Source organism: Pituophis catenifer, unplaced genomic scaffold (genome assembly GCF_029215685.1).
Source record: "Pituophis catenifer annectens isolate HBS135680 unplaced genomic scaffold, rPitCat1.0.hap2 SCAF_2, whole genome shotgun sequence".
Taxonomy (NCBI): domain Eukaryota; kingdom Metazoa; phylum Chordata; class Lepidosauria; order Squamata; family Colubridae; genus Pituophis; species Pituophis catenifer.
The window spans coordinates 110,578,297-110,603,525 of NW_027256882.1; the positions used below are offsets into that span (position 1 = coordinate 110,578,297).

At 38.0% G+C, this 25,229-nt stretch overlaps 1 protein-coding gene across 1 annotated transcript; it reads left to right on the forward strand.

The window, feature by feature from the left end:
* The first annotated feature begins 1,116 nt into the window (after positions 1-1,116).
* Positions 1,117-18,267, forward strand: STC2 (stanniocalcin 2). Its single transcript, XM_070937359.1, has 4 exons — positions 1,117-1,488; positions 3,652-3,794; positions 9,176-9,387; positions 16,984-18,267. Exons 1-4 carry the CDS (start codon positions 1,338-1,340, stop codon positions 17,375-17,377), a joined length of 900 nt encoding a protein of 299 aa, XP_070793460.1. The 5' UTR covers positions 1,117-1,337; the 3' UTR covers positions 17,378-18,267.
* Positions 18,268-25,229: the final 6,962 nt, after the last annotated feature.

Genomic DNA, 25,229 nt, shown 5'->3' on the forward strand with positions numbered 1-25,229 from the left:
AGGAGGGCAGGACTTTTTTTTTTTTTTTAAAGCAAATTCGTGAGTATAAAACAGAGATGATGCAACGACTGCGGTAGAGTTACAGAAGAAAAGATTTCATCTGTTCCCGCCCCCCTCCTCAATAGAAACCCGCAGGTTTGCAAATTGAAATCCTCGTGACCGGGAGCGCGGTAAGATCGGGGATGGAGAAGGTACAGTACGAAGCAAACGAACCCAACTCTTTTTTTTCCCCCATTGGAACATTGTCCATCTTTATTTTTCCATTCAGCAAAAAAGGCACAAACCCTCCCACCCTCGTTTCAGGGAAGGGAGCAGGAGTTAACTAGGCAGTTAGAAACGGCTCGTGCTCAAACTAAGTTGCAAAGAAAATGAATCCAGATCATTAAAAAGGCTGCTCTATCATCAGCCTGGGCGTGCATGAGTATTGTGCGCGCGCGCGTTCCCCAATTTAAGAGTCCTCTGGGTCGGATCCAGAAACTCAAGTGGATCTCGAATCAAATCTTGGCCGTCTTTCCCTTCCACTTTTCAGAGCAGATTGCAAATGCTTTAGGCTTCTCTCGCCACCATATGCTCTGCCTCATTCGAAATTGGATCTTCGCAACCTACCCCCAGGTCGCGCCTTTTACAATTAGTACTAATTCAGTGTGCTGTTACACAAGACAAGAGAATGTTCTATTTACCTAAAGAAATTAATCCTGAACTAGTGGCCTTTGTCTACCTTGGCAATTCATTTTATTTTGCTAGCATCACCGGTGGGTATGGTCGTCTTCTTACGTACAGGGGGGGCGGGGGTGGGGTACACTAAATTAATGGAGGGGGGATTTAAATCACTCCAAATCCTGTTCTCTTCCACTGCAATAGCGTAGCTTTTCCCGTCGATCTTGCATCCGATGCAAAGCCGTGGGCTTTGACGCGATCTACTTAAACGCGACCGCCGCTTCTTGCTTTTGCAACCTGCAGTTTGATGCAGCAACTTCGCATCCCGAGATATAATCGCGGCTCCTTCGGGTGCGTAGTAATACTTTGGGGGAGGCCACGCCCCCGAACGTGGTGTCAGAGTGAAATAGAGGCTCCGGTTGGTCGGGTTGGCGGACAACATCTGCTGGACTCCTTCATTCAAGTGACACCCGAGCTTTGAGCCGTATTTGAGGAACCATCCGTTGCCTTTCCGGGCCACTTTCAGTACTACTATCAGCGCCGTTTGCTTCGCGCAGCCTCTGCGTAGTTGGGACGGTAGGAGATTGTGGGTCTTTCGCAAAAGAAGCCGAGAGAGAAGGGCGGGGAAGGGGGGTCTTGGCGGCCTCCAAGTCGGCGCGGTTTGGGTACACACAAGGACCATGTGTGCAGAGTGCTTACGGAAATTGGTGACCCTGGCGTTGGTCTTCGCAAGTGTGGATGCGGTATTGGGCACCGAAGCCACGCATCCTCCGGAAGGTGCCCAGGACAGAGCTCCTCAGCAAAAAGGGCGGATGTCTCTGCAAAATTCAGGTACGCGGTTATTTCTTTCGAGGATCAAAACGCATCCGTGCATGATTCAGTTTCTGAGGCGAGGAAGCTTTGAGTTTTAAGTCCAGAGCCAGGTGTGCGGGGATTTTATATTAGTGATATATAACGCTACACATTAGTGCAGCGTGTGCCTGAGATAGGAGTTGCGTCGCTAGGTGATAAGCATCGTTCATATATAGGCGCTGGGAGTGACAAGCAAAAGTCAGTGAAGGGAATAGAAGTGCTTCCAGCAGCTTGGAAGCTCTGGCTAGCCAAGCACGTGTTCCACCATTTGAACTGCTGTATAGAGGCAACACTTCCATCTTTTTAACTAGGCAAAGAAAGTCGTCCCACAGGGAATGCAATCCCGTAGTGAAAGTTAAACCTGATTATCATCTTCATCGGAAGGACAGTGCTCCCTCCGCTCTCTCTGGCTCTGCTTTAAAATAAAAGCCCATGATTTAGAAGGGCAGGTTGGAAGAACTGTGTTTGTTTTTGCATGTCTTAAACTGCTCGGCTCCCATCCTTTAAATAAAAGGAAGGCAGAAGGAGAGGGGGGGGCAGCACAGGCGTCGCCTCAGGTTTAGCATTTAATGCAGAAGGGGGAAGACGTTCAGAGGTGACTAGGCGCGAACAAAAGTCCTGAAAATCCTTTTTCGGCTGCAAGCGAGGGCATCCAACTGGGGAGGGGGAGGTATTTTCTCCCATCCTTTTTGCTTTTTTAAAAAAAATAATATCGGGTCCTTTGCCTAGCATAGATGGAAAGACATTTGGGTGACCCCCTTCCCGGGTTATTCCCCACTTGTTCACAGTAGGGGCGCTGGCTGCCCAAGTCTTTTGAAGCTACCGGGCAAGCAGGATATATAGACGCTGCTGATGCCAGGAGTAGACAACTGCGTCCACACGTGAATCACCCCTCCAGGCAAAGCTCAGCCCGCGGAGGCCAAGGCATGTGATCGGAACTCTTGCATCCGACCCGGTGCCAGCGTAAAGCTAAAAACTGGGCTCTGCACCTAAATCCAAGCTGCACACTTAAACAACGCTGGACAAAGAAACTCTTTTTTCCCCTCTTCGCTATGTGCAGCTTCCCCTTTCTGTATAAAACAGCGCAGGCAGCCTCGTTGAAAAGAAGGCAAGATCTTTTGCTTTTTAAGGCTCTGGTAGGATCTCTCTTCTCTTCCCCCCCCCCCCTTAAAGGAGAGGTTGGCTGCATTATTTCTTTTGCAGTATTCTATTTCTATGCAACTAATCCCAGGATTGGCTTGTGCTTGGCCTTTTTAGACATTACTGTTTTCTGTAATGTATTAGAAGGAAATCTCTGGGGCTTGAATATCCTTGGAGGAGGTGGTTGTAGAATGCCTAATTTTTCTATTACTGTTGTCAATGATGTGGGTTTCACTTTGATATTTAACTCATTTAACACAATGTTGTTGTATGCTGGTAAATATGCATAGAATAGAAAAAAATACAATCCATTTTCAAGAGTAGTCAAGGAAACCAGAAAATTAGGGGTGGGGAGCTCTGACCTGCAGATTTATCTGAAACTTTGTGAATGATTTCACTAATTTAAAGATGCGCTTACTTTAAAAGAAGTATTTGGGGACGCTGGTTCAGATGAGAAGACCCAATAAATAGTTGCATCACTTTCTCAGATGCAGTTTTCTTTGAATTCTAATAATTCAATTATAATATTGAATTCTAATACTGAATTTTGGACCTTAATTCATGACGATCAAATCAACCCAATATTTTTAATTACCTTTCCTTACATGATGATGATGATGATGATCAAAAAAGTATACTTGAATCTCATTCCATTTATCTATGCAACAACCCTTTGAGGTAGATTAAAATGAGAGTTCACTCAGGGATTTTCAGGGCTACCCAGTGATTTTTGTGGCCTGGATGGAGATTTTAACTTGTCTCTCCAGTTCAGTGTAATAATTTAAACTACTGCATCATATTGACTTGTGTCATTAAATTAGTTCAGATATGGATTTAACAGTGACTTTCTCTTCTGATTATATAATTGTTTGCAAAGCAATAATCTCCTACATTACCCCTGTGTTCCCCTTTTGAAATGAAGAAGTTGTTAACAAGTATTCTTTTGCCTACAGGTATATATAATAGTTGTAGACATTTACTGTGGTGACTGTTCATTTTCAGCTGAAATCCAGCACTGCCTGGTCAGTGCTGGTGATGTTGGCTGCAGTGTATTTGAATGCTTTGAAAACAACTCTTGTGAGATTCGAGGTTTGCATGAGATCTGCATGACATTTCTCCATAATGCTGGAAAGTTTGATGCCCAGGTAAGCAAATGCAATAATTTGAGGCATAGACAACTAGACCCAGAATCAGCTAATGTGAAAGTATAAAATAGTGTGGACTTTTATGAAAATGACTAGCTAAGGTTTTAATCAAACAGAGCAACCAGACAGATTTTAAACTTCCTTGAACAGAATAAAGTATATACTCTACATATTAATACTCTACATATTAATTCTTTGTAAATATTCTCTTTATTAACTTATCTGACCTTTATCACCTATTCAACCCTCTTTTAGTGCCCTAACAAATATGTAGCTCTCTTTCAAGCCCTTGCAGTGAAATCATAATTCCACATAAGGAGCCATTAGATCTATAGATAAAACAAGAATGGATATTACAGAGTTATACAACACTGATTCTACTACTGTATGTGAAATACCAAATACACACGTAGCAAAGTGTTGATTGAGGGTAGGCTAATGTATACGGGAAATAATTTTCAGCCCATAATTGCGGAAAGACTACACAGTAGAAAATCCCATTGCTAAAGAAAACTTGTTGGGTTTGAAAAGCACTTTGTCTCCTGTGTTAAGGATAAGTCACTGATCCAGTGGAAACAAGAGGTTTGGATTAATGGATACTTATTCCCATCCAGTATTCCTTATTTGAGGGGTCCTTGGTGCTCTCTGAGCTTGCTTATTTTCTCGAAGACATTTCATTACCCTAACTAGCACTGATGGTATTACCTAGTTAGGGTAATGAAATGTCTGCAAGAAAATAAGCAAGCTCAGAGAGCATTAAGGACCCCTCAAGTCAACCCTGAGCTACAAATATTCTCCTTTATTGATATTCCTTAGTTACTTGACCTTACTGTTTCATGCAGCCTCTTTCTTAGGTATTTTACAATTAGAAATATTAAAACAGTACAATCAATACAAATAATATAAAAAACACTAAAAGAGGGAAAGGACTATAAAACCATTCATAACATGCACACAGAGGAAATCTGGATGAAGAGAAAAAAAATTCAGCACATGCCTAAACAATATAGTATATGCCCTGGGAATTTAGGTGAAGAGCTATTGATTTGGAAAGCTCATTGTTTCAGGTACAAATTAGTAAGCAGGGCAGATCCAAGCCATAGTGACATTTTAAACAAACTAATTCTGGATGATAATGCAATGATATAACAGTAGGTCATCCTTTAATGACATCTTGCTCTTGCTGCTTTGAAGTGCTGGGATTTCCAATTTATCTTAAGTCCTGAAGTTGAAACGTTAGTAAAGAGACTGTGCCCTCGGTGCTTCTTGGTACATTAAAATGGAAGGGGAGGGGTGTTTATTCTGGATGCCTCAGTCCAAGGACGCCAAGTGAAGGATTCTCTTTTGCTCAACCTTATCTCTGACTCCCTTTATATGATCAGTTAAATTCATTTCTGCAGATGAGTGCTGAGCCAGTGTCATTGGAAGTAACTATCTCTGCTGCTTTATTCTAGTGATTCCTTGGCAGCCCACCAACATCGAAGTACATTCCTTACCAAGAATCTGATATTAAGTTTGCCTCTTTCACATTGTTGAAGCATCCTGTTATTATGCCTTGTACAACAATTTTATCATTTCAGCAACGAGAACAAAAAGATTACATTGATCAGATGTACTTGGCTTGACTGGCAATTTACAGAATGTGCATTGGTAATTAAAAGTTTAAATTTGGGGCTTAAAAACAGATTTTTCTAGAAATCTTTTATTTGCTTTTCCGGAAATGCAACAGTGAAGGTTTCCTTCCAAATTAAAAGGAATTCTTTTACCTTCTCATTACTGTTTTGAAAAGCTTTGAAAAAAATATTCTGCTTTGGCCTTTTCTTTCTTTACAAGACTTCATTTTATATTATAATATACATTTGTCAAAATAGGATTTTTATTTAAGTCCATAGCGCATTATCCCATAATATTTTAAAGTAAAGAAATCTAAGTAACAGTATGTTTATTCAAGTGTCACTTAATATTTTTCATATTCTTGCTGACCGTTTCTATGACAAAATAATAATCTCTCATACTCTCAAATAATACTGAAATTTCTTCCTTGCCTATTACAAAACCAAACTAACAAATAAAGTATTTTGTCACTGATTAGCAGAGAGTATCCTTCCCTTCAAATGTATGGTAGTTTTATAAGACAAAAACAAGTTGAATCTAATCTATTTAAGCAATGAAGGACCAACAGAAGAAGTTCCAGTTTAACAGATAAAATTATATTGCCATAAAATTTGAGTAGGAAAAAAAAAGTTAGCTTCTATCGTATGTCTTATTGATTAGTGACTGCCTGCTCATTAGCTAGGATGAGTGGAAACTTTTTAAAAAAGGGATCCCATCAACTATTCAGCAAAACTAATTGCTGTCCAGTCATTCAGAACATTATAGTTTATCACTGAAGTATGACTGACTTTCAGAATTGGCAGCAAAGGGAGGTGAAGTTAAATTAGTGCTTTGCTTAGTTCTTCCTTGCATCCATGACAAGTATAGTTAGAAGCGAATCAGACATTTTGTAATCTTTTAAGGCTTCCATCTTCTTCCTAATCTTTTGCAAAAGTTAAAAAAAAATATTCCAACCAATCTCCATTCAAATCAGAATTCTGTGAGTTGGGCTTTGGGATGATCTTTTTTAGCATTCAAAAGTTTATCTGAATGATCATGGGCAAAAGAGAAAAAATGAGAAAGAGAGAAATAGACTTTAACAATTACAAGAGATAGAACCTCGGTCCTAGGATACACGCTTACTTATCAACAAATCTTACTGAATTTAATGGACTTCGTCAATGCATAGGATAACACTTTTTCATCAGGAAGCATCACTGTATTCATGTGTGTTTATTTCCATACACAAATAGGGTTGTGCCCCTGAAGATAAAAGCCACATTGCTTTAAATCTCCAGAGTGGGGAAGAAGATACTTAGGATAACAAATCCCCATCTCCTGGCAACTAGAAAATCATTTTAGTCTTCTTTTACTTCCTCCAACTTCCATGATTCCTCTAATGGATGAAATATACCTTAAAATCATCTTTCTAAGAGCTAAAAGCTTTATGATACAGTATATCAAAGATCCTTTATCATTATTTCTATAATGGATGGGCCCACATAATTATGCTAAGCCATGAACAAACCTTATTATGGCATTGTGCAGTGTGTGAATCCATCCATTATATACTGGCTATCTTTCAAGAGCATACTGTGATACTAGTTGTGCTACCAATTTAATATTGGAATCGGGTTCTTGCCAATTACCATTATCAAGGTTTTTCTCTCTCCAGAGAGGAAAATAAATCCCTGTCCAGGTCTTGATTTGACCCAACCCAGGGTGGGATGGGAAGGGCGCAAGCCTCACAGAGGTAAACTAATAGCGAGATTGCTTTGCACATTGGTAAATCAACTCACAGGTTTCATCAGAACTGTGGAATCTTTTTAGCTTCAGGTTGTGATGAAGCTTTAAACTCAGAAAACTCAATTTTTCAACAGAGCCTCATTTCCCTCCATAATCATGATGAAGTATTTCCAGTTTGTCTGAGTAACTCTGAAAAGCCTAGCCAAACAGTGAAAGTGAGCAAGGAGAGTCCTGAAGACAACAAACAAGTGGCATGGACACGTTGGATTTTTGTTCTCCTTGCATTCTCTCTTCATATTTGCATCATTGAAAGTTGTGTGAAGTAGATTTGGGAGATCCTCATTTGGGCAGGAGTTCTCTCACACAAAATCAGGATCTCTTCCTAGACATTCTTCAGTAGCATGGGATTGGGGTTGCAGTGTGCTTCCTGGTAGCTTACTTGGTTGTGGCTGGCAATATTGTATTAATTGGATTTTCCACAGTAATAAGGACAGGATCACTCAAATACATTGTGAAAAGTTGAAGGGGTTGCTTTCACCTGCTAGGCATGACGGATGGCAAGCAGGGGACTAGGACAGTGTAACTGTTGGCAACGACAATTGCCCAAAGAATGTTACATGCTACTGCCTGATTTCAGACTGTTCAAATAATGAAGACACTACACATAGGATAATAAGTAACATTAGCTTGACAGGTCAGTTTCCAGAAGGATGTCACAGCACAACAATAATAGTAAAGGCAGATTGGTATTTTTGTACCAAACTTCATCACAACATAGTCTCACAGTCTCATGAAGAGATTTTAGGCTGACTTCTGCTGACATGAGAATGAGAACTCTATATTGCCACAAAGTTAATGCATTGGTTTTGAATTGACTAGTCCACCAGGATATGTTACAGGGAAGCATATCCAAATCCCATGAAAACTCTCCAACGTTCTGCTCTGTCCTACACCGTCTTCTGAAATTCTTGTATTGCTGGCTAATTAGAATTTGCAGGATGGAAGACATTAAAAGAGAGCCAGGTTGGTCTAGTGGCTGCAGCACCAGACTAAAAACCAGGACACCATGAGTTCTAGTCTTGCCTCAACCATGAAAGTTGACTTTGGGCCAGTCACACTGTTTCAGCCCAACTCACCTCACAGGTTTGTTGTTGTGGGAAAAATAAGAGGAATAAGGTGTATTGGATATGTTTCCTGCCTTACTTGTAAAAAAAATAAAGGCAGGATATTTTTAAAAATTAAATAAAATTCTATTTTTATGTTAAACAGAATTGTGTTGATTGAAACTGTTCTCATTAATTACCCCCAACACCAGGGGCCCTCCTCCTCCTGCCACAAGGAGCCCAAGTGGTAAAGATGGTCTCCAGAATTTGCCTCACAGAGGGGTTGCTTTCAGGGAGCAGATTTTATAGGCCTGTAACCTCTTTTTCCCCTCTCTACTTTCAGAATTGCTCAGTTTAGGCATCAGTAAAGGGAGGCTAGATATTAATGAGGATTAAATGTCTAGCAGACACAGAGCACCTGCTACAACCAAAGAAGGAAATTGTCTGATTAGGATTCTTCTTCTTGTGCCACATGTTGGCAATCATGTTGGCAATCCTATTTTTGTCAACAGCCATATGAAAAAGTGCTGCTGAGTTTTGTCCAAACCAGTCCCTTAGGTTTTGAAGCCATGATGTTCTTCTGCCTGGACCTCGTTTGCCTTCAGTCTTTCCCTGGAGGATTAATTAGGATCCTGATTAGGATTAGAGCAAAATATTTGTTATTTTAGAACAGGCCTGTCAAACTGGCAGCCCACAGGCCGGATGTGTCTGTCACACATAGGCCACGTCCACCCCGGCTCCACAAAAGTAAAAAACATTGTGATACATCATGATACATCACGTGACACAATCGAATTTAACACCCATGTCTTAGAACTTTTAACAGTAAATAAAGCAACTTCTTTTCCAGGTATTAATTGAAAAATGGAGATGAATCACAAGACATATGGTTTATGGACATAAGTTTAGTTGTGCTTTTTCTTCTTTTCTCATTCTCAGGGGAAATCCTTCATTAAAGATGCCCTGAGATGCAAGGCACATGCCTTGCGGCACAAGTTTAGTTGTATCAGTCGCAAATGTCCTGCAATCAAAGAAATGGTGTTCCAGCTACAGCGAGAATGTTATCAGAAACATGATCTCTGCTCTGCAGCCAAAGAGAATGTCCAGGTCATTGTGGAGATGATTCATTTCAAAGACTTGCTACAACTTGAGTAAGTAAAGAGGGAGCATCTAATCTGCTAGCGTAAATTCCGGAAAGTTGCATGTCGCTTAATTTTATTCATCTCAACCAGGAGAAAATTTTAGTCCACAGCATTTAGTGATACAAATGAGCCATAGATATCCCATGGAGTTGTAGCCATGCCACAAAGGTGAACTAAAATGGCCATGCCCAATTTTTTAGAATCCTTCTGTTTAAAATGGATTGCCTACTCTCTTATTTTCCTTTTTTGAACAAATGAATGATCATTCTCTGATCATTCTCAGATTTTTCCCTTTAATATACTCAGATATAATAGTGAGATCTGAGGTTTATTTTTACATGTTATAACAATGGAATAGAATTAAACCATGTTTTACATATAAAGTGACTTCTCTTTTTTGTTGGTCATTTGCTATGAAAACCCTTTGCTTTCTAATGTATTGTTCAGATTCATGCTTTAGGAAGAAGACAAATAAGATTATCTCGCACACAGAAATGAGAACGTGCTCAAGTTTGAATATAGATCTGCTCCTATTATAATGTGAGAGTTGGCCATGGTGTAGAATTTCTGTGTAAGAGAAAAAATAATAATTACATTATCATATAGAGAAGCAGGGGCATCCATCAGGGAAGTAGAAAAAATCAAGATGGCAGGCATAACTATACTATTTGCATCCTATAGCAATAGTACTTAGATTTATATACCGCTTCACAGTGCTTTACAGCCCTCTCTAAGCAGTTTACAGAGTCAGCATATTTCCCCAACAATCTGGGTCCTCATTTTACCCACCTCAGAAGGATGGAAAGCTGAATCAACCTTGAGCCCCTTCAGGATCGAACTCCAGGCTATGGGCAGAACTTGCCTCCAACACCATGTTCTAACCACTGCACCAACAGGGCTCCTATACTCTTTTTATATGCATGCAAAGCATATTAGCAAATGCTTAACGCATTGTAAGCCGCCCTGACTCTCCGGAGAAGGGTGGCATATAAATCAAATTTTTTAAAAAATATATTAGAAAGGGGTGGGGTTTGGATCATGCTCAACATTTTCACATTTTTACCCCCATCACTGTAAGTATTCTGTGGGTGCTTCTGGTTGCTGCAGCACATGTTGCATAATTGGCTTACACATCATGAAGGAAAATGCCAGTCCTCACCAACACATAACCTCTCAGTATTTGCTGAAACTTAAAACATGTAGAATTCTATTGAAGCCAACTTTTTGTGAATGGCTGGCAGAAACCTTAACTCTTAATATCTAACCTGCCAAAATATAGGTACAAATACTCCACTTAACTCTTCCAATCTCTCATTCAAAAGCTTATTTTTTCTGCTCCAAGAAATTGTAGGTTAAAACCTACAATTAGGAGCCCTTTAAATTAAAATTTTCAGTGAATTCTGTGTTAGACATTTTGATTGGATCAGAATCCTTTAAAATTAATGCAGTTTTGACAGCAACTTAACCTATTAAATCTGGAAACATTTTTAATCCTTCTAAAATTAACATCAACAGTTGTTGATGAAACAACTTCCCCATGTACTCTTTCTCTTACTTCATCTACAATTCCACACTTAATTAATTGCTTTGCATTGCTTGGGTGTTGGAGATAATAAATTGATGTTTTTTGAATAGATAGTAAAGATGCTCGATATAGCCTTGAAGTGCAAGATGGGAAGCAAATAAATTAAATAATAAAAAAACCTAGTAAAAATCATGTCACTGGAACTAGGAAACTAAATACTTGAATCACCATGGGAGAAGATCTTAGCTGCAACTGTGTTCATTCAGCTCCACATACTGCTCTCTGAGGATAGAGTCTCCTTTCTTATCTGTTCTGGAAAATGCTCCCTTGTGGAACTTTTTTGCTCTTTGCAAATAGATTCATGCTGCAGAAATGGAATAGAATTTCCGCTCGAGTAGGAACAGAATTCCTTTTACAAACCCATATACCTGTAAACTAAGATAATAATTACATTGCTGTATGGAAGCAACCAAGAAACTTGGGAGTAAAGTTGTCTATCCTGAAGAAACTCTTCAGTAGCTTGTGCATAATTATAGCATATTACAATTGTATAGATCTTATCCTGTATATAAAACAATGTCTTAGTACAAGGTCACAAGCTATAAAATACTATCAACCATAAAAAAGTTAGTGACATTTACTAAGGTACCTAATATTTTCTGCCTGCACATGGTATCTATTAAAAGAGTAAAATTCAGGGCACATAATTACATCTCTTGAAGTATGGTTAAATTCAAGGCTAAGTAGTTGATTCTAAGATGGAGATGTGTCAGAAAACGTTATCTTAAAAAGGGTACCATTTTACATTTCTCTCTGCATGACTTCAGAAAATAATAATCTGCCTTGTTTATGCTATTTGGTTATTCATATTTGTTATAGCCACCCAATTCCAGTGGATTCTTGGTGGCATACAAAACCAAAAAAAAAATCCATAAAAACAGATAAAGCTAGACAAACCATCCGAACTAAAACCAACAAAGAGCAAACAGAAGGCTTCTCAAAAGTACAATGCAGTAATAAATTAACTGTATGGCTATTGATATTGCTTATATATTTATTGGCAAGAATGTGCTCACGAACATCTGACCTGCATTCAAATATGTGATTTAGTTCAGAATTACAGCCATTTTTACAATCCTTTTTACTGGCTATTTCTTAGCATTTGTAATATTGCATTGCAGTTTACTTCAGTGGTAGGTAAATGGCCTAAAGCAGGGGTGTCAAACTGGTGGCCTGTGGGCCAGATGCATCACACACAAGCCACGCCCACCCCAGCTCCTCAAAAGCAAAGAAAGTGGCAATATGTCACAATACATCATATGATGTGATCGACTTTAACACCCGTGGTCTACAATGTTTTACTTATAGTCATAGTGCAACAGATTCAAATGTGCCTGATTTTTTTAATGCTTTGTGTGCAAGCAATATATCATTCATTTGCGGATCTTGTTGCATTATGCACTTTCTGTAGAGAATATAACTCGGATCATTTTAATGGCAGATAGGATTGTGGGATATTTTTTTTTTTCCTTTTCCTGAAAGATGGAATGGTGCCAGGGATAATAAAGGTTTTTGCTTCAGTTTCAGACCAGCACTGATACTGCATTGGAGTGGCAAGTCAAATAGCTCTTGCATGCTGGGTGAGATAATGTCTTAAGTAATTTTGCCTCCTGGAGTAATTCTGCCACGGAGTGCCAAGACAAATGCCTCTTGCATGTTGAGTGAGACAAATATGTCCTTCAGATTCCTGTGGGCCCCTTCCATGAAATTGGCAACCAACTAAATTATAAATGACTGGTAGTTAAATGTGATAGTTTAATTCAGTGGTTTGCAGACAGTGTTCTGTGGCAAGATGGAGAAGCTGACAGATTGCACATCATTCCTGAACTTGCCCAGGAGAGAATGCCATGTGCTCTCCCCTAGTCACTTAATTTGATGGTGAATGCAACACCTAATCACGGCCCGGCCAAGCAAAGCACACACAAGAGAACATGTCCCAAAATCCACAGCAAGCTTCCCTGGCAGGATTATACTGTTCCTCAGCCAAAAAACAAAAAAAAGTTCTGTAAGAATTATTTAAGGAAAGAAAATAGACATAGACCTAAATGGAGAAAAAAAGCTACTTATATGCTGTGTAAGGCTGGAATTTTACTCTCCTACTCTCATAATTAACCACAAAAAGGGAGGGCATTTATATTTCAGACCAAATGTTCAACTTTTCCAATACTTGGTATTAGACAACAGTAAATAAATTATTCTTCCTTCAGTTTGACCTAAAGATGTAAAGGTTCTGGAAAATTTGTAAAACAGTAAAAAAATATGGGGTTTTCTAATATTTTTGCAGAAAGAAATAGACTTGGGAGACAAAGACTTGCAATATAGACAATAATATTTTTTAATCATCCTTTATAACTTAACTCTAAATAAATGAGTGCTGCTTCCAGCTTCTGGCCAGTTCCAGGACATTAGGGCCTAGTGGAGAGCCAAAACAACCATCTTTAGGTCAGAATTTAGTCAGAGCAAGCAAGTGCAAGAGCATCTTCCTTTGTGACTACTATAAACCCTGGAGTAAGAAATATATATTAGCAATTGTATTATATAATTATTTGTGCAGAGAAACTGTGATGATCTGTACATTTTTTGCTTATATGGCATTTAAGAAGTAATTTTATTTATACCATTTAAAAAGAAAATATTAGGAAATATTTCATAATCCCTGATTGGGGTAGGGAGAATATTTTTTTTCCATTTACACATGTATTTACAGTTCATAACATCTTGAAGAGAGCTGAATTGCCCATTTTCCCATTCCCTATAAACTATGTAGGCCAGGGGTGGGCAACTGTGGCCCTTTTACAACCTGTGGACTTCAACTCCCAGAATTCCTGAGACAGCCAAGCTGTCTCAGGAATTCTAGGAGTTGGAGTCCACAGGTTGTAAAAGGGCCACAGTTGCCCACTCCTGATCTAGGCTATGACTGTTACTGTGTTTGTAAGCAAGAGCATAATTCAAAGTTTAGTGAGGATTAAGTCATTTGTAAAAACAACAAAAGAAAATGCCAACATTCTTCAAGATAGGAAACTCCCTCTTCCTTCTTTGGCTTCCTGATAAAAGCCTGACCCTACAGGGTCCATTGGGTAATGTCTTTAATGAGTCCATAAGCCCATAATGAGCTGGTATCCCAAGGAATGGAATCAAATCATTGCCAGCAGGTGAGTTAGCTTCAGGTACACATCGTAGGTTCAAATCTAGTAATGTCACCTCAAGTGTATGTGTGTATATATGTGTATATGTATTTTTCTTCAACCGGGTATTTTCCTACGTAACCAAGTTTGCAGCCATAGCTCAGTGAAACCAAGCTGCAAACTTGGTTACATAGGAAAATACCTGGTTGAAGAAAAATACACACAAAAACCTATGACAAAAGAAGAAATCAAATGTGTGTGTGTGTGTGTGTGTGTATCAATCCAAAATTTTCACTAATCGCTACCTTAAACTACAAATTCAAAATAGGCCAATTGAGACTGACTTCTATACCACCAATAGTTCTCGACTTACAACCATTCATTTAGTGACCATTCAAAGTTAACACCAGCACTGGAAAAAGGGACTTACGACTATTTTTCACACTTAACAACCATTGCAGCAGCTCCACAATCACATGATCAAAATTCAGACATTTGGCAACTGGCATATATTTATGACAGTTGCAGTGTCCTGGGGTCATGTGATCACATTTGGTGACCTCCTGACAAGCAGTAGGGAAGCTAAATTAACTTAACTGTGTTATTAATTTAACAACTAACTTCAGTGATTCACTTAACAGCTGTGGCAAGAAAGACAAAATGGGGCAAAACTCACTTCACAACTGTTTTGCTTAGCAACAGAAATTTTGGGCTCAATTGTTGTCCTAAGTCAAGACTACCTATAGTCTTTATATTTTTCTGTAGTGGTTGTTCATAGCGTTATATAAAAGTATTTCAAATACCTTATTAGGCATGGTGCTCATACATTAAATATTTGAAGAGTAGTGGAAACTAATAACATAAATTACTGGCTGTTTATCGTATGTTTAACTGCTATGTCTTAGATTAATGAAAAATGTGGTCTTATATTGAAGAATCATGCAATTATATGGCTGATGCTGTCATCCTGTATTATGTGGACTTGGAAGATAATTAGCAAGATTTGTGAACCATAATTCTAGGAAGAGACTCAATATTGGAATGTATTCAGTTTCTGTCATTCATCTCAAAACCAGTAACTCAGCAAATTCCCCAGCACTGAAAAGTCTGAGATTTGTGGGCAAAAAAAGACCTTGATTATTATAATGTTCTTGCCAATATAAAATCTAAAGTTAAACAGAACACCTCCATTAAGTTAAAAGATTCTGCAGCAGATACAATGACCTAAAGGTGATGATGGGATTACCTGTCACGTCTATTTACTGAAATTTAAAGTATACTACCCATTTAATGTGTAGAATCATACAAAAAGTTTCCAACTTTGCAGAGGTGGAGTAGTATCTTGTAGATCTAATTAATGACAGTAAGGGAAAGAACAATTATCCCAAAATACAGGATGCCTCTGTAAACCAGCAGAGCAAAGACTCTTAATAATTGGTTACTATATGTGCTGTATCCAAGGGAGCCTTGCTGCTTGGTTGCTAATGCTGAAGCAGGAAACAAAAAGTAACTCAAAAGAAAAAGAGAGTTAGTGATTCTTCTATTAAATGCACGAATTAGTTAGTAAAGTCAAGAATACGTCTGAGAAATCTCATCTTGGACAGTGATGGAGCCCTCTGGAAAACTTACCAACTCTGATTTTATATAACTCTTAGTCATACTAATTGGGAATTGTTGGAGTTGCAGCCAGCACATTATAGGATATCAGAATAAGGAAGGTTGTTACATCCAGTTGTAAAGTATTTTGAGAAACAATTACCTTTTCACTAGTAATTACTACAGATAATGATAGATACATAATTGATTAGTAGGTGGTGATATCTTAATGTTTGTTTGTTTTTTGTAGGAGGTTTATACTGTATTTTCTTCTAGAGATACGCAAACATTTGATGTTTTGGATGGTCCATGGACCAAATTGAAAGTTGCCATTTGGATGCTTTAATCCACTTACAAAACAGAATAGAGCTGCTTTGATGAGCATATGGACCAAAATGTACTTGTCCTGGGCAGAAGTGTTTCAAAAGTGGAGCAAGCATGAGAAACAAGATTCAGCACTTGCAGATAGCTGAGGAAGGGGAGGAAAGTAAAAAGATAGTGGGAAGATCAGGCTGGGTGAGGTATATCATGCTTGAAATCTGTTCTTTACTCCCAAGACCATTGCACTAAGGAAGAGGCCAATACATTGGTGTCAGCTGAGGCAAGGACAGGAAGAGGCTGGAGAGATGTGAAGAAAGATATAGTGGGATATTCTGGATTGGGACATTGGCATTGGCTGATGAAGGAGGTAGCAGAAGGGTCTGGGAAGATGGAGCAGGAAGATCAGTATACAAGGAAAAAGTGGGTGTTGCATGTCAATCCTACCCTATTTGACTTCCATAATCATGACAGATCTTCAAGAACAATGCAAGAATCCTTGGTTTTTTTTTCCTGCTGATCTGCATCCAATATGAAATGGTTGACCAGAATTCTAGAACATGATAGTTTACTCTGTTTCTGACAAGACATATTTTCTGTTTTGCACATCCTGTAGTGTTCCCTCATTTGTAATTCTAGTTTCTTCAGTGAAAGCAGTCATGGATTTTAAAGATTCATTCAAACTTACTGGATGTTCATTAGGTTGATATATTCTATTGAGATAGTGATTTCCCAGAAATGGTTTAGAAACAGCAAATCAAACTGCAATGGGGGGATCAGAATCTTGTTGCTATGGGAGAAAATTGAGAATGTAGATAAAATTGGAGCGTGTGTGTGTCAGAGACAGAAATATTCAACTCCTAATGAAAATAAAACATATCAGTCTAATGGATAAAATAATAAATACATAGCTACTGATTTGCAGCCAATTTGAGTGCATCTGCTACTCTTCCATAACTTTATATCTTTTTTTTTCCTCAGACCGTATGTTGATCTGGTGAATATACTGCTCACTTGTGGAGAAGAAGTCAAAGAGGCCATCACCCAGAGTGTCCAGGCCCAGTGTGAGCAGAATTGGGGGAGTCTGTGCTCCATCCTAAGCCTCTGTACTGTGGTTCCACATGGAGAGACTACCCTGGAATCTGAAAAAAAGCCAAATGAAGTCTCAAGAATATCCACTGGCCAAGGAAACCTTGTAATTCACCCTCAGTCTGGTACCAGAGAGAATTCTCAAAATCCTAGAGGGGAAAGAGGTAGCAGGATGCCTATGAATGCTCACACTCGCACTAAATCTGGGGGTCATAATTCCAAAGCAACTCATGAGACCTTTGAACAGAGAGATGAACCTTCTGACTTCTCTGATATCCGAAGGTGAAAGGAGTAGACAACCCCACCTTTCCCCCTTCACCAAAAACTTCCTCCGTTGAGTTCATTTTATCTAGGGGCATTCCAAAAATATTTACAAGATAAAGGGGCTACGTCAAGCATAGGGCATTGCGGGTTATGGGGCAGCAACAGCATATGTATTATAAGCTACAGAGGGGAAAAAAAGACTATGGGTCGCTTATTGTATCCAACAAATTCAATGTGTAGATGCAACAAAATGTCTTCATTTAAACTTTAATTTCTTGAAAACCATAAAGAGATGCAGGTCTGGGTTGGTAATATTATTTTTAAATCAGGGATAGATTAATACAAATTATGATTTCTCCACTAATGGTTTAGACTGTCTAAATTAAATTCAACATGACTTTAAGTATAAAATAATTCAGTCTCTTAACAGAAATTATAAGGGTGTAACTAATATGGGCTGCCATGGCATTTGTAAGAAGACGAATGAGTATGGTAAAGGGGACTTTCCAGTTGCAAACTTAGTTATCCTCTGAGCCTACATTCTGCTCCTTTTTAAGTGACACCATCTGCCTTAAGTATTTCCTTATGCTGGTTTGGGCAGTTTATTCCTCCATCATTCCTTTGAAAATTGATTAATTACAGAACCAGCTTCCAGATAAGGCAAATGGGCCTTCTCTGTTAGTTCAGTATTACACAAAACTCCTTTTTTAATACTCTAAATCTAAAAAGCCCCACTCCACTTCTGATTTAAATGGATGTCATATTTTTCACATATTTTTTTCAGGCTTGATGGAAAACCTCTTTATACGCTGTATCAAAAGTCAGTATCACAAAGGTTACAGGGTTGCAGTATTTTTATGCATTAAGGGCCACCATTATGTAGTATCTGTTAAAGAAAAGTGTCAGTGAAGTGAGGACATCAGTCACTTCAACAATTTAATCTGGTTAAATAGGTGAATTGCACACTTCTCCATACCTCCATCCTCATTGCATTTTCTTGGAAATACAGCTAACTTTGTCAAATTAATGGAACTTATTTCACTGAGTAAGTTTGGATTGCAACTTCCATGGTCCCAATTTAGTGTGTTATATTTCATTTTGCTTTTTTAGCCATATCTGTTCATTATTATTTGAATATAAAAGATTACTCAATATATTTACACATTGAAACTTCAGTCAACACTTTACTGGAAGAAGGTATTCCTAAACCTTTTAGAAAAACTTTTCTGGAAAACAGGACTGTCTAAAATATTTTGGGTGTATTATACCCAACTTTACCAAACTGGTAAAGCATTGGATGTGTTGCGCTTCAAGTTCCATATTGCTGGATGGAGATTGTACTATTTTTAAACCAACTCATTTGAAAGATCCCAGCTTGGAGAAGGCAATGTTAGCTATTCAGGTGTTTTAGAAGGAAAGACTAGACCTTAAGTTACTTGTTCACAAAGAGTTTCATATCTAAGATTTTCCTAGTTAATACAACTTTGGGACAGCTGTAGCTGTTTATATGCATTGAAAACGCAAAGATAGTCCTGATGTACTGACTGGATAATTCATAAATTGCAGAAGTGGAGCAGCTTAATATAAATTACTGTTCCACAACCTAGCATAGACTTCAAGTTCCACTATGAAATTGTGGATGGAAGTCTGAAGATATCAGGTCAGGAATCTCAAATGAAACTCATTCCTCTTTGATGAACGTAATTAGAAAAAAGTATAAGGACATTGCATCGTATCTGCAGCTAGGAAACATTTGCATTTTGGGGAGGGAAACAGCTTTTGTGATTATGATGGTCACAGCCCTAAATCACCCCTTGAAACAATGAAATGTATGAGAAATGATATAGGTAAGTATCCTTTTAGAGGAAGAATTGTGACCACTTCAGAATAAACCATCACACAGAGGTTAAAAAGCCCAAAGATTTATTAGTATGATTCCCAACTTCTAAATTTCAGTCTGAGAAGTCTGTATGGGAATCAAATCATGTATGTACCATTAAATGTCAGCAGATCATCTCAGTGTGCATATAATTTATCTTCAGTGATCTAGGGATGTTAATATTTGTTTCACAAATAATGTTAATTTGAGGGGGAGAGTAAAGAAATCACACAAGGCTAATTTTCCTTTTTTCTCTCTGTGAAAATTGGATATATGTGTTCATCTACTGATTCCACATATTCGTTTAATGTAAATATTTAACATTTTTATTTATTATATTTTCTCCATTTAAAAAAAAATTGAACTCAGCACTGCTGGCTAAGATAATTTAAATATATGTCAGGACCTGTGTTGTATATATTCATGCCACAAGTACATTTTTGTTATTGTTTAGATCAAGGAAAATATAATTTTATACACTCCATAAAGTTATTGACAGCATCAATCATTTATTATTATTATCATTCTTTTCTAACAGATACAAGTGCGTTTAACCTAATAGTTTTATCAAGACGTGTATAGCTACTTAACTTGAAATTTTTAAAATAAAAAAGTCAGCTGTCCACTAAGGCACTTAGTCACATCCTAACAAAAAACTTATTTTTAATTATAGACATACCAGTAATTCAGAACAAAGCATATCACTTGGGGTATATAGTTTTGTTCAGGTAAAGGCCCGGAGCATTCAGAACTTAACTTCTAGGAAATCTTGGTCAGGGTTGCTTTGGCATAATTAAGCATGTATTCTTGCTTATTTCTATGAGAAAGAAATCCTACCCCAATTCTAAAGAAATGTTTCTTCATTGTGACATCTTTCTCATAATTCTAGTTGTAAGAATGAGTTCCCATGGTGGGAACATACCAAAATCTATCACTCATCTTTTCTACAAAATGTTATAAAAAGTAGCATAAGATGCATCACATTCCATTGAGTTTTTAAACACAGGTTTTTGTGGAAGAGCAGAGTCGGATCTGAGACCACTAAAAATAAGGTGGTTTAGTGAGCCTGCTCAAAAGCAATAAATGGAGGTCTGGTTGACCAAATCAAAAATGTTGGATCCCTATGTTAAAATTAGAAAGAATGAAACAAAACCTGTTTTATTTAAGAAAGTTCTGGTCTTTCAAAACAAAACTCAAAACCACTCAGTTTTTTTTTTTTTCCAACCTTTCAAGAAGATTTTTGAAACATTTCTAGAAACTGGACTACTTGAAGCTTCCCTTTGCGTTCTATGACTGGAGCATAAAATTGCCACCATTTGAAACAATTGAATTTATACCAAAATCCAAATAAAACTATTTTGTCCCAACTTCGACGTAAGTTCGAGTTTAGAACATTTGAAACTTTTGATTTCAAAATATTCCACACCCTTTCAGAATTGATGCAAGTGCTGCAGCAAAAATACATCTCGGGAGTAATTTCCCATTCCTTGGAGAACTCCAAAGCTCCTCAGAAAATCTGAAGAAGTTGATCTTGAAAGGATCATTTCAACATCTTTACCTTCAACACCTTCACTAAACTAAAATAGGATAATTTCAAGTGAAGAAACAAAACCAGGCTATATGGCCGTTGGGTTTTAGCCCAGAAAAAAGTTGTCATTTAAGAAAAAGTCAGTTCAGAAATGATTTCTAGCCTTATTGATGTAAAATATATTGAATGTTTTGCTTTTGCTTTTAATGCAGAATATAATATCCCTCAGTTTTCTTGAATATTTTTTATCTTATATAGACTATGATCAAGCAAATTTGTAATTTCATCTGGATTTAGGTAAGACATTTTTCTTTCCACCACACAACTAGCATTAATTAGATGGTTACAGATCAGTGTATTAGAAACCAGGGTTCCATGAAAATTTGGTAAAATCAGCAGCATATGTTCAAAGGCTTGTTAAATTAGAAACCAGATAATGAGGAAAGGGCTAGTATGTAAGTATGAATATGGGGAGGAAAATGTGTATATCCTGAAGGATGTTGATACTTCTTTCTGAGTTTGGCAGCATTAGCAAATCAAATAAATACCCCCTCTACTTTTCCGCACAGGTTTCTTAACAAATGTTTTTGTAGAAGGAAGCAGGTGAGCATTTGAAAAGCTTGGTTTTTTGGGGGGTGTCTATTAGATGGGGTGAAGGACAGTGGAATAAAAGCACTTACATTGGGAAAGGCGTTCCACTCATAATGTTAGGATGAAAAGCTAGTCCAAGGTGAACTGTATGATCAAGCACTAAGTTGGCCCTAGTTGAAAAAGCTACAAATTCAAACAAATGCAGAATTTTGATATTACTTTGGCTGCAGAAATCTAGAATACCACTAAGTAGCAGCAATGGGAGACAATTGCAATCTTTTATTGCCATCGTGTGGTCATCGATATTTTTTTAGTCTAGATATTAGGTAGTAACGGGTATTAGAAGAAACACAGTGGACAGCTCTAACAAATGGTGGAAGATAATGATTATTCATCATAATGACTCCCTTCAGGATAAGGCAACATGAGAAGACTTGAATTCCTGTCCTGCTTGTGAATCTTTTCAGATCCAGAAATGTTCTTTTTTCATTATTAAACAGACACAAGATTAGAGTCCTCAATTCTATAGAATATCAATTCCTATGCCGACAACTCTAGATGAAGAACATCAAACTAAAAACATCCTTGGTTATGTTTGTACAAATAAAATTAGATGTCATCGTGTTTTTAGGTTTCCTCCCTTCATCAGAATGAGCATCCAGAGAATCTTACTCTTTCACATCCATCAAAAATAGGTGCCCAAAATGGGATGGTTTTCCATCATGAACAATATAATTTTGACGAGACTATTTATCACATTTCAAGGCATTTGAAATTTAAACGAGAAATCACATGGCAAGCTAGAAGTGCCAAATATATAAACCTTATATTTAGAGCTTTCACTTTCTTGTTTTCAAACTTGTCTGGGTGTGACTTTATGTCACAAAGGTGTCACATGTCACTTAGGGCACCTCCAAGTTAACAATGGCTCTGTAAAGATCATGTTCCAAGTATTATTTTTTTTTTTAAAAAAAAAAAAAGGAAGGAAAAATTAAGAAAAAATAACCAACAATTTGGGGGGGGGGGGAAGTTTGGTTGAATTTCCTAGGTAACTTATTTTAACAATGATCTCTTTAAGAATTAAGATTGAAAGTTATGGGATTTAAGTTTGGTTTTGATCTTGGTTATAATTTTGTGATTTCATTGAAATCTCGCCTTGGGATTCATATCAAGATAAATTCTTTCCACCCACATACTCAAAATCTGAATTTTTATTAAATCAACAATTACCACAAGCAAATGATTTGTCTTATATTTCCTAAGAATCAGCTAGGAGAGGGATTTTGAACATGCCTTCAGCAAGACTTAACGGTTGCCCAAAATGTATGTTTCAGATCCTTTTCTGTAGAATTTAAAAGATAATCCCATTTATACACTCAGAAGAGGTATGATTTTGCAAACCTAAATTTGATTTCCAGGAATCTATAACTTGCAATTTCCTTGTTTAAAATATGCTGGTCATCCATAGTTTTTCATAATCCTAATTCAGATCAGCCACTGTTCCCTTACCAGTTATGTAGGAAAATGATTTGTTACCCAAATAAGATGCAAACCTGACCTACTTGCTATGCATAGTAATTAAAAGTTGGCCGGAGTTGTTTTGCAAGCACAAGGCCAAACTATTTTTTAAAAGACGCTGGGAGTGGCTCATGATTTTGCATCTCATCTCTCTATTTTCCTCATTTTTTATGAGGAAATTAAAAACTTAAACAATTGGGTGTAATGTCACTGCATTGTATGCCACCTGATCCCTCCTTAATATAGTTTGCGGTGGAGTGGGGGCAAGGCAAAAACATTGTCTAAGGATTGCATGCCACACCTTGTTATAAGGAAGAGAAAGGAAATAGGTTCACAGCAACAGCCATTCTAACACTCACTTTGACCTTTGGCCAAATGCCAAGCCATAGAAATCCTGCCAATTTTCTATTGTTACTGCTGAGGAAAGTTGTTACTGTGTGCATTCTACCTTAGAAATACAGTAGTAGCTGGACCCTCTATTTGTTGAAGGAGTCCAGTTTGCAAAACAATGAGAAACGTGAAAATGCAAAAATATCAGTCTAATTGATTACACAACTTCCTTCAGTTGTGCTCCAATAAATCTAGTCTATTGGCTTCTATACAGAATTAATTTAGTGATGGTCTTTATTTATCTTGTAAGATTCTCAGAAGCTTCCCATATGGCCTGTCATAAATGATCATGATGGCACTATCATGCCCTGTGATTCCCTTTTTCTCCTTTCCCCTCACCAAATTCCTTCCATGGACACCACTACAATCTCGTCTGTTCTGGAAAGAAGGCAGAGGTGGTATTCAGCAGGTTCTGACCAGTTCTGGAGAACCTGTAGTGGAAATTTTGAGTAGTTCGGACAATCGGTAAATACCACCTCTAAGTGGCCCCGCCCCCTCTGCTCCCGAGTCCCAGTTGATCAGGAGGAAATGGGGAATTGGCAAAAACCTTCCCTTGGAGTGGGGTGGGAATGGAGATTTTACAATATCCTTCCCCTGCCACCCCCACCAAGCCACACCCACAGAACCATTTTGAATCCCACCACTGAAAGAAGGTATATGCTCTACTCTCTGGCACAATATTGCTGTAGGTGTAATTGTAATTAGAGTGTACCCCAAGAATAATCTTTGCATGGCCTTTTCTTAGCACATTCAAGAAGCAAGCACGGGGGGGAGGAGGGAGATTAAGACCTGATGAAGAAGATCCAAAAGGGCACTCCCAACACTTTGAGCACCCATGTCAAACTACGAAGGGAGCTTTTAAAGACTGCCTGCCTGTTGTGAGCCCAGATAGACATGCTAATGAAAACCAAACAAGCCTATGTTTGACTCGGGCCATTTCCTCACTAATGATTTACAGTGTTTTTATAACATCACCCAACTATTGTTGAATCAATATAAAGCCTGTTCTTACTACTCAAATTTTGGCACAACAGCAGTTTAAAGTCACAAGTAGGGAAATGACCTCATTTATATGAACCCAAACAAGCATGGTCTATTCCATAAACAAAGCATTTTCAGAGAACAGAAATACTGTCACTGTCCAAACAAAGCTTTTATGCAATACTTTTAATTCCAGACCTAAACAAATGACACTGTCTTGAAATGGAAGCTTATTTTTCTCCTTCAAATCATACCCTGTTTCCCCCAAAATAAGACATCCCCTGATAATAAGCCCAATCAGGTTTTTGAGTGCATGGCAATAAAGCCAAGCGCTTATTTCAGGGTTCAAAAAAATATAAGACAGGGTCTTCTTTTCAGGAAAACACAGTATTAATATGCCAAGATAAAGCTGTCCATATTCCTTGCATACTTGAATTTAGAATGCCCTCCAAGTGTTCCATTCAGGGCTCTTTCTCACACTCTTAACTACACACTTTCCCACTGCTACTCTGAAAGTGGCCCTTTTATCACATCTGCAACAGGGCAAGGAAGGTGAATGAATACGCCCTCAGTTGTTTATCATTGTCTATCATTTGCATGGGAAAAAAATATAGGACTTCATGTAGTAAAATATTTGCATCTTGAAATGCATGTGTTAGGAAAGTAGCAAATTATTACTCATGCACTGACAAACATTTGCATAGGTTGAGAAAAAGAGGATACCAATTAATTTCTTTCTCTGCTGCTTTCATATTTTCAAACCCATTTTGGACACGTTGACTATCTCTACTTCATTCACAGATTTCACTCAGCAGCCTCTCTTTCAGGGGTAAAATGCTCCCGGTTCGGACTGGATCGCCCAATCCAGTAGTGATGGCAGCGGGTGGTTCGGAGAACCGGTAACAAAAATCCCTGCGCCCTCCCCCATGCTCAGCTGAGCTGCGCGATCATCAGAGGCTTTTTTTTCTTTTAAAAGCATTTTTTCTA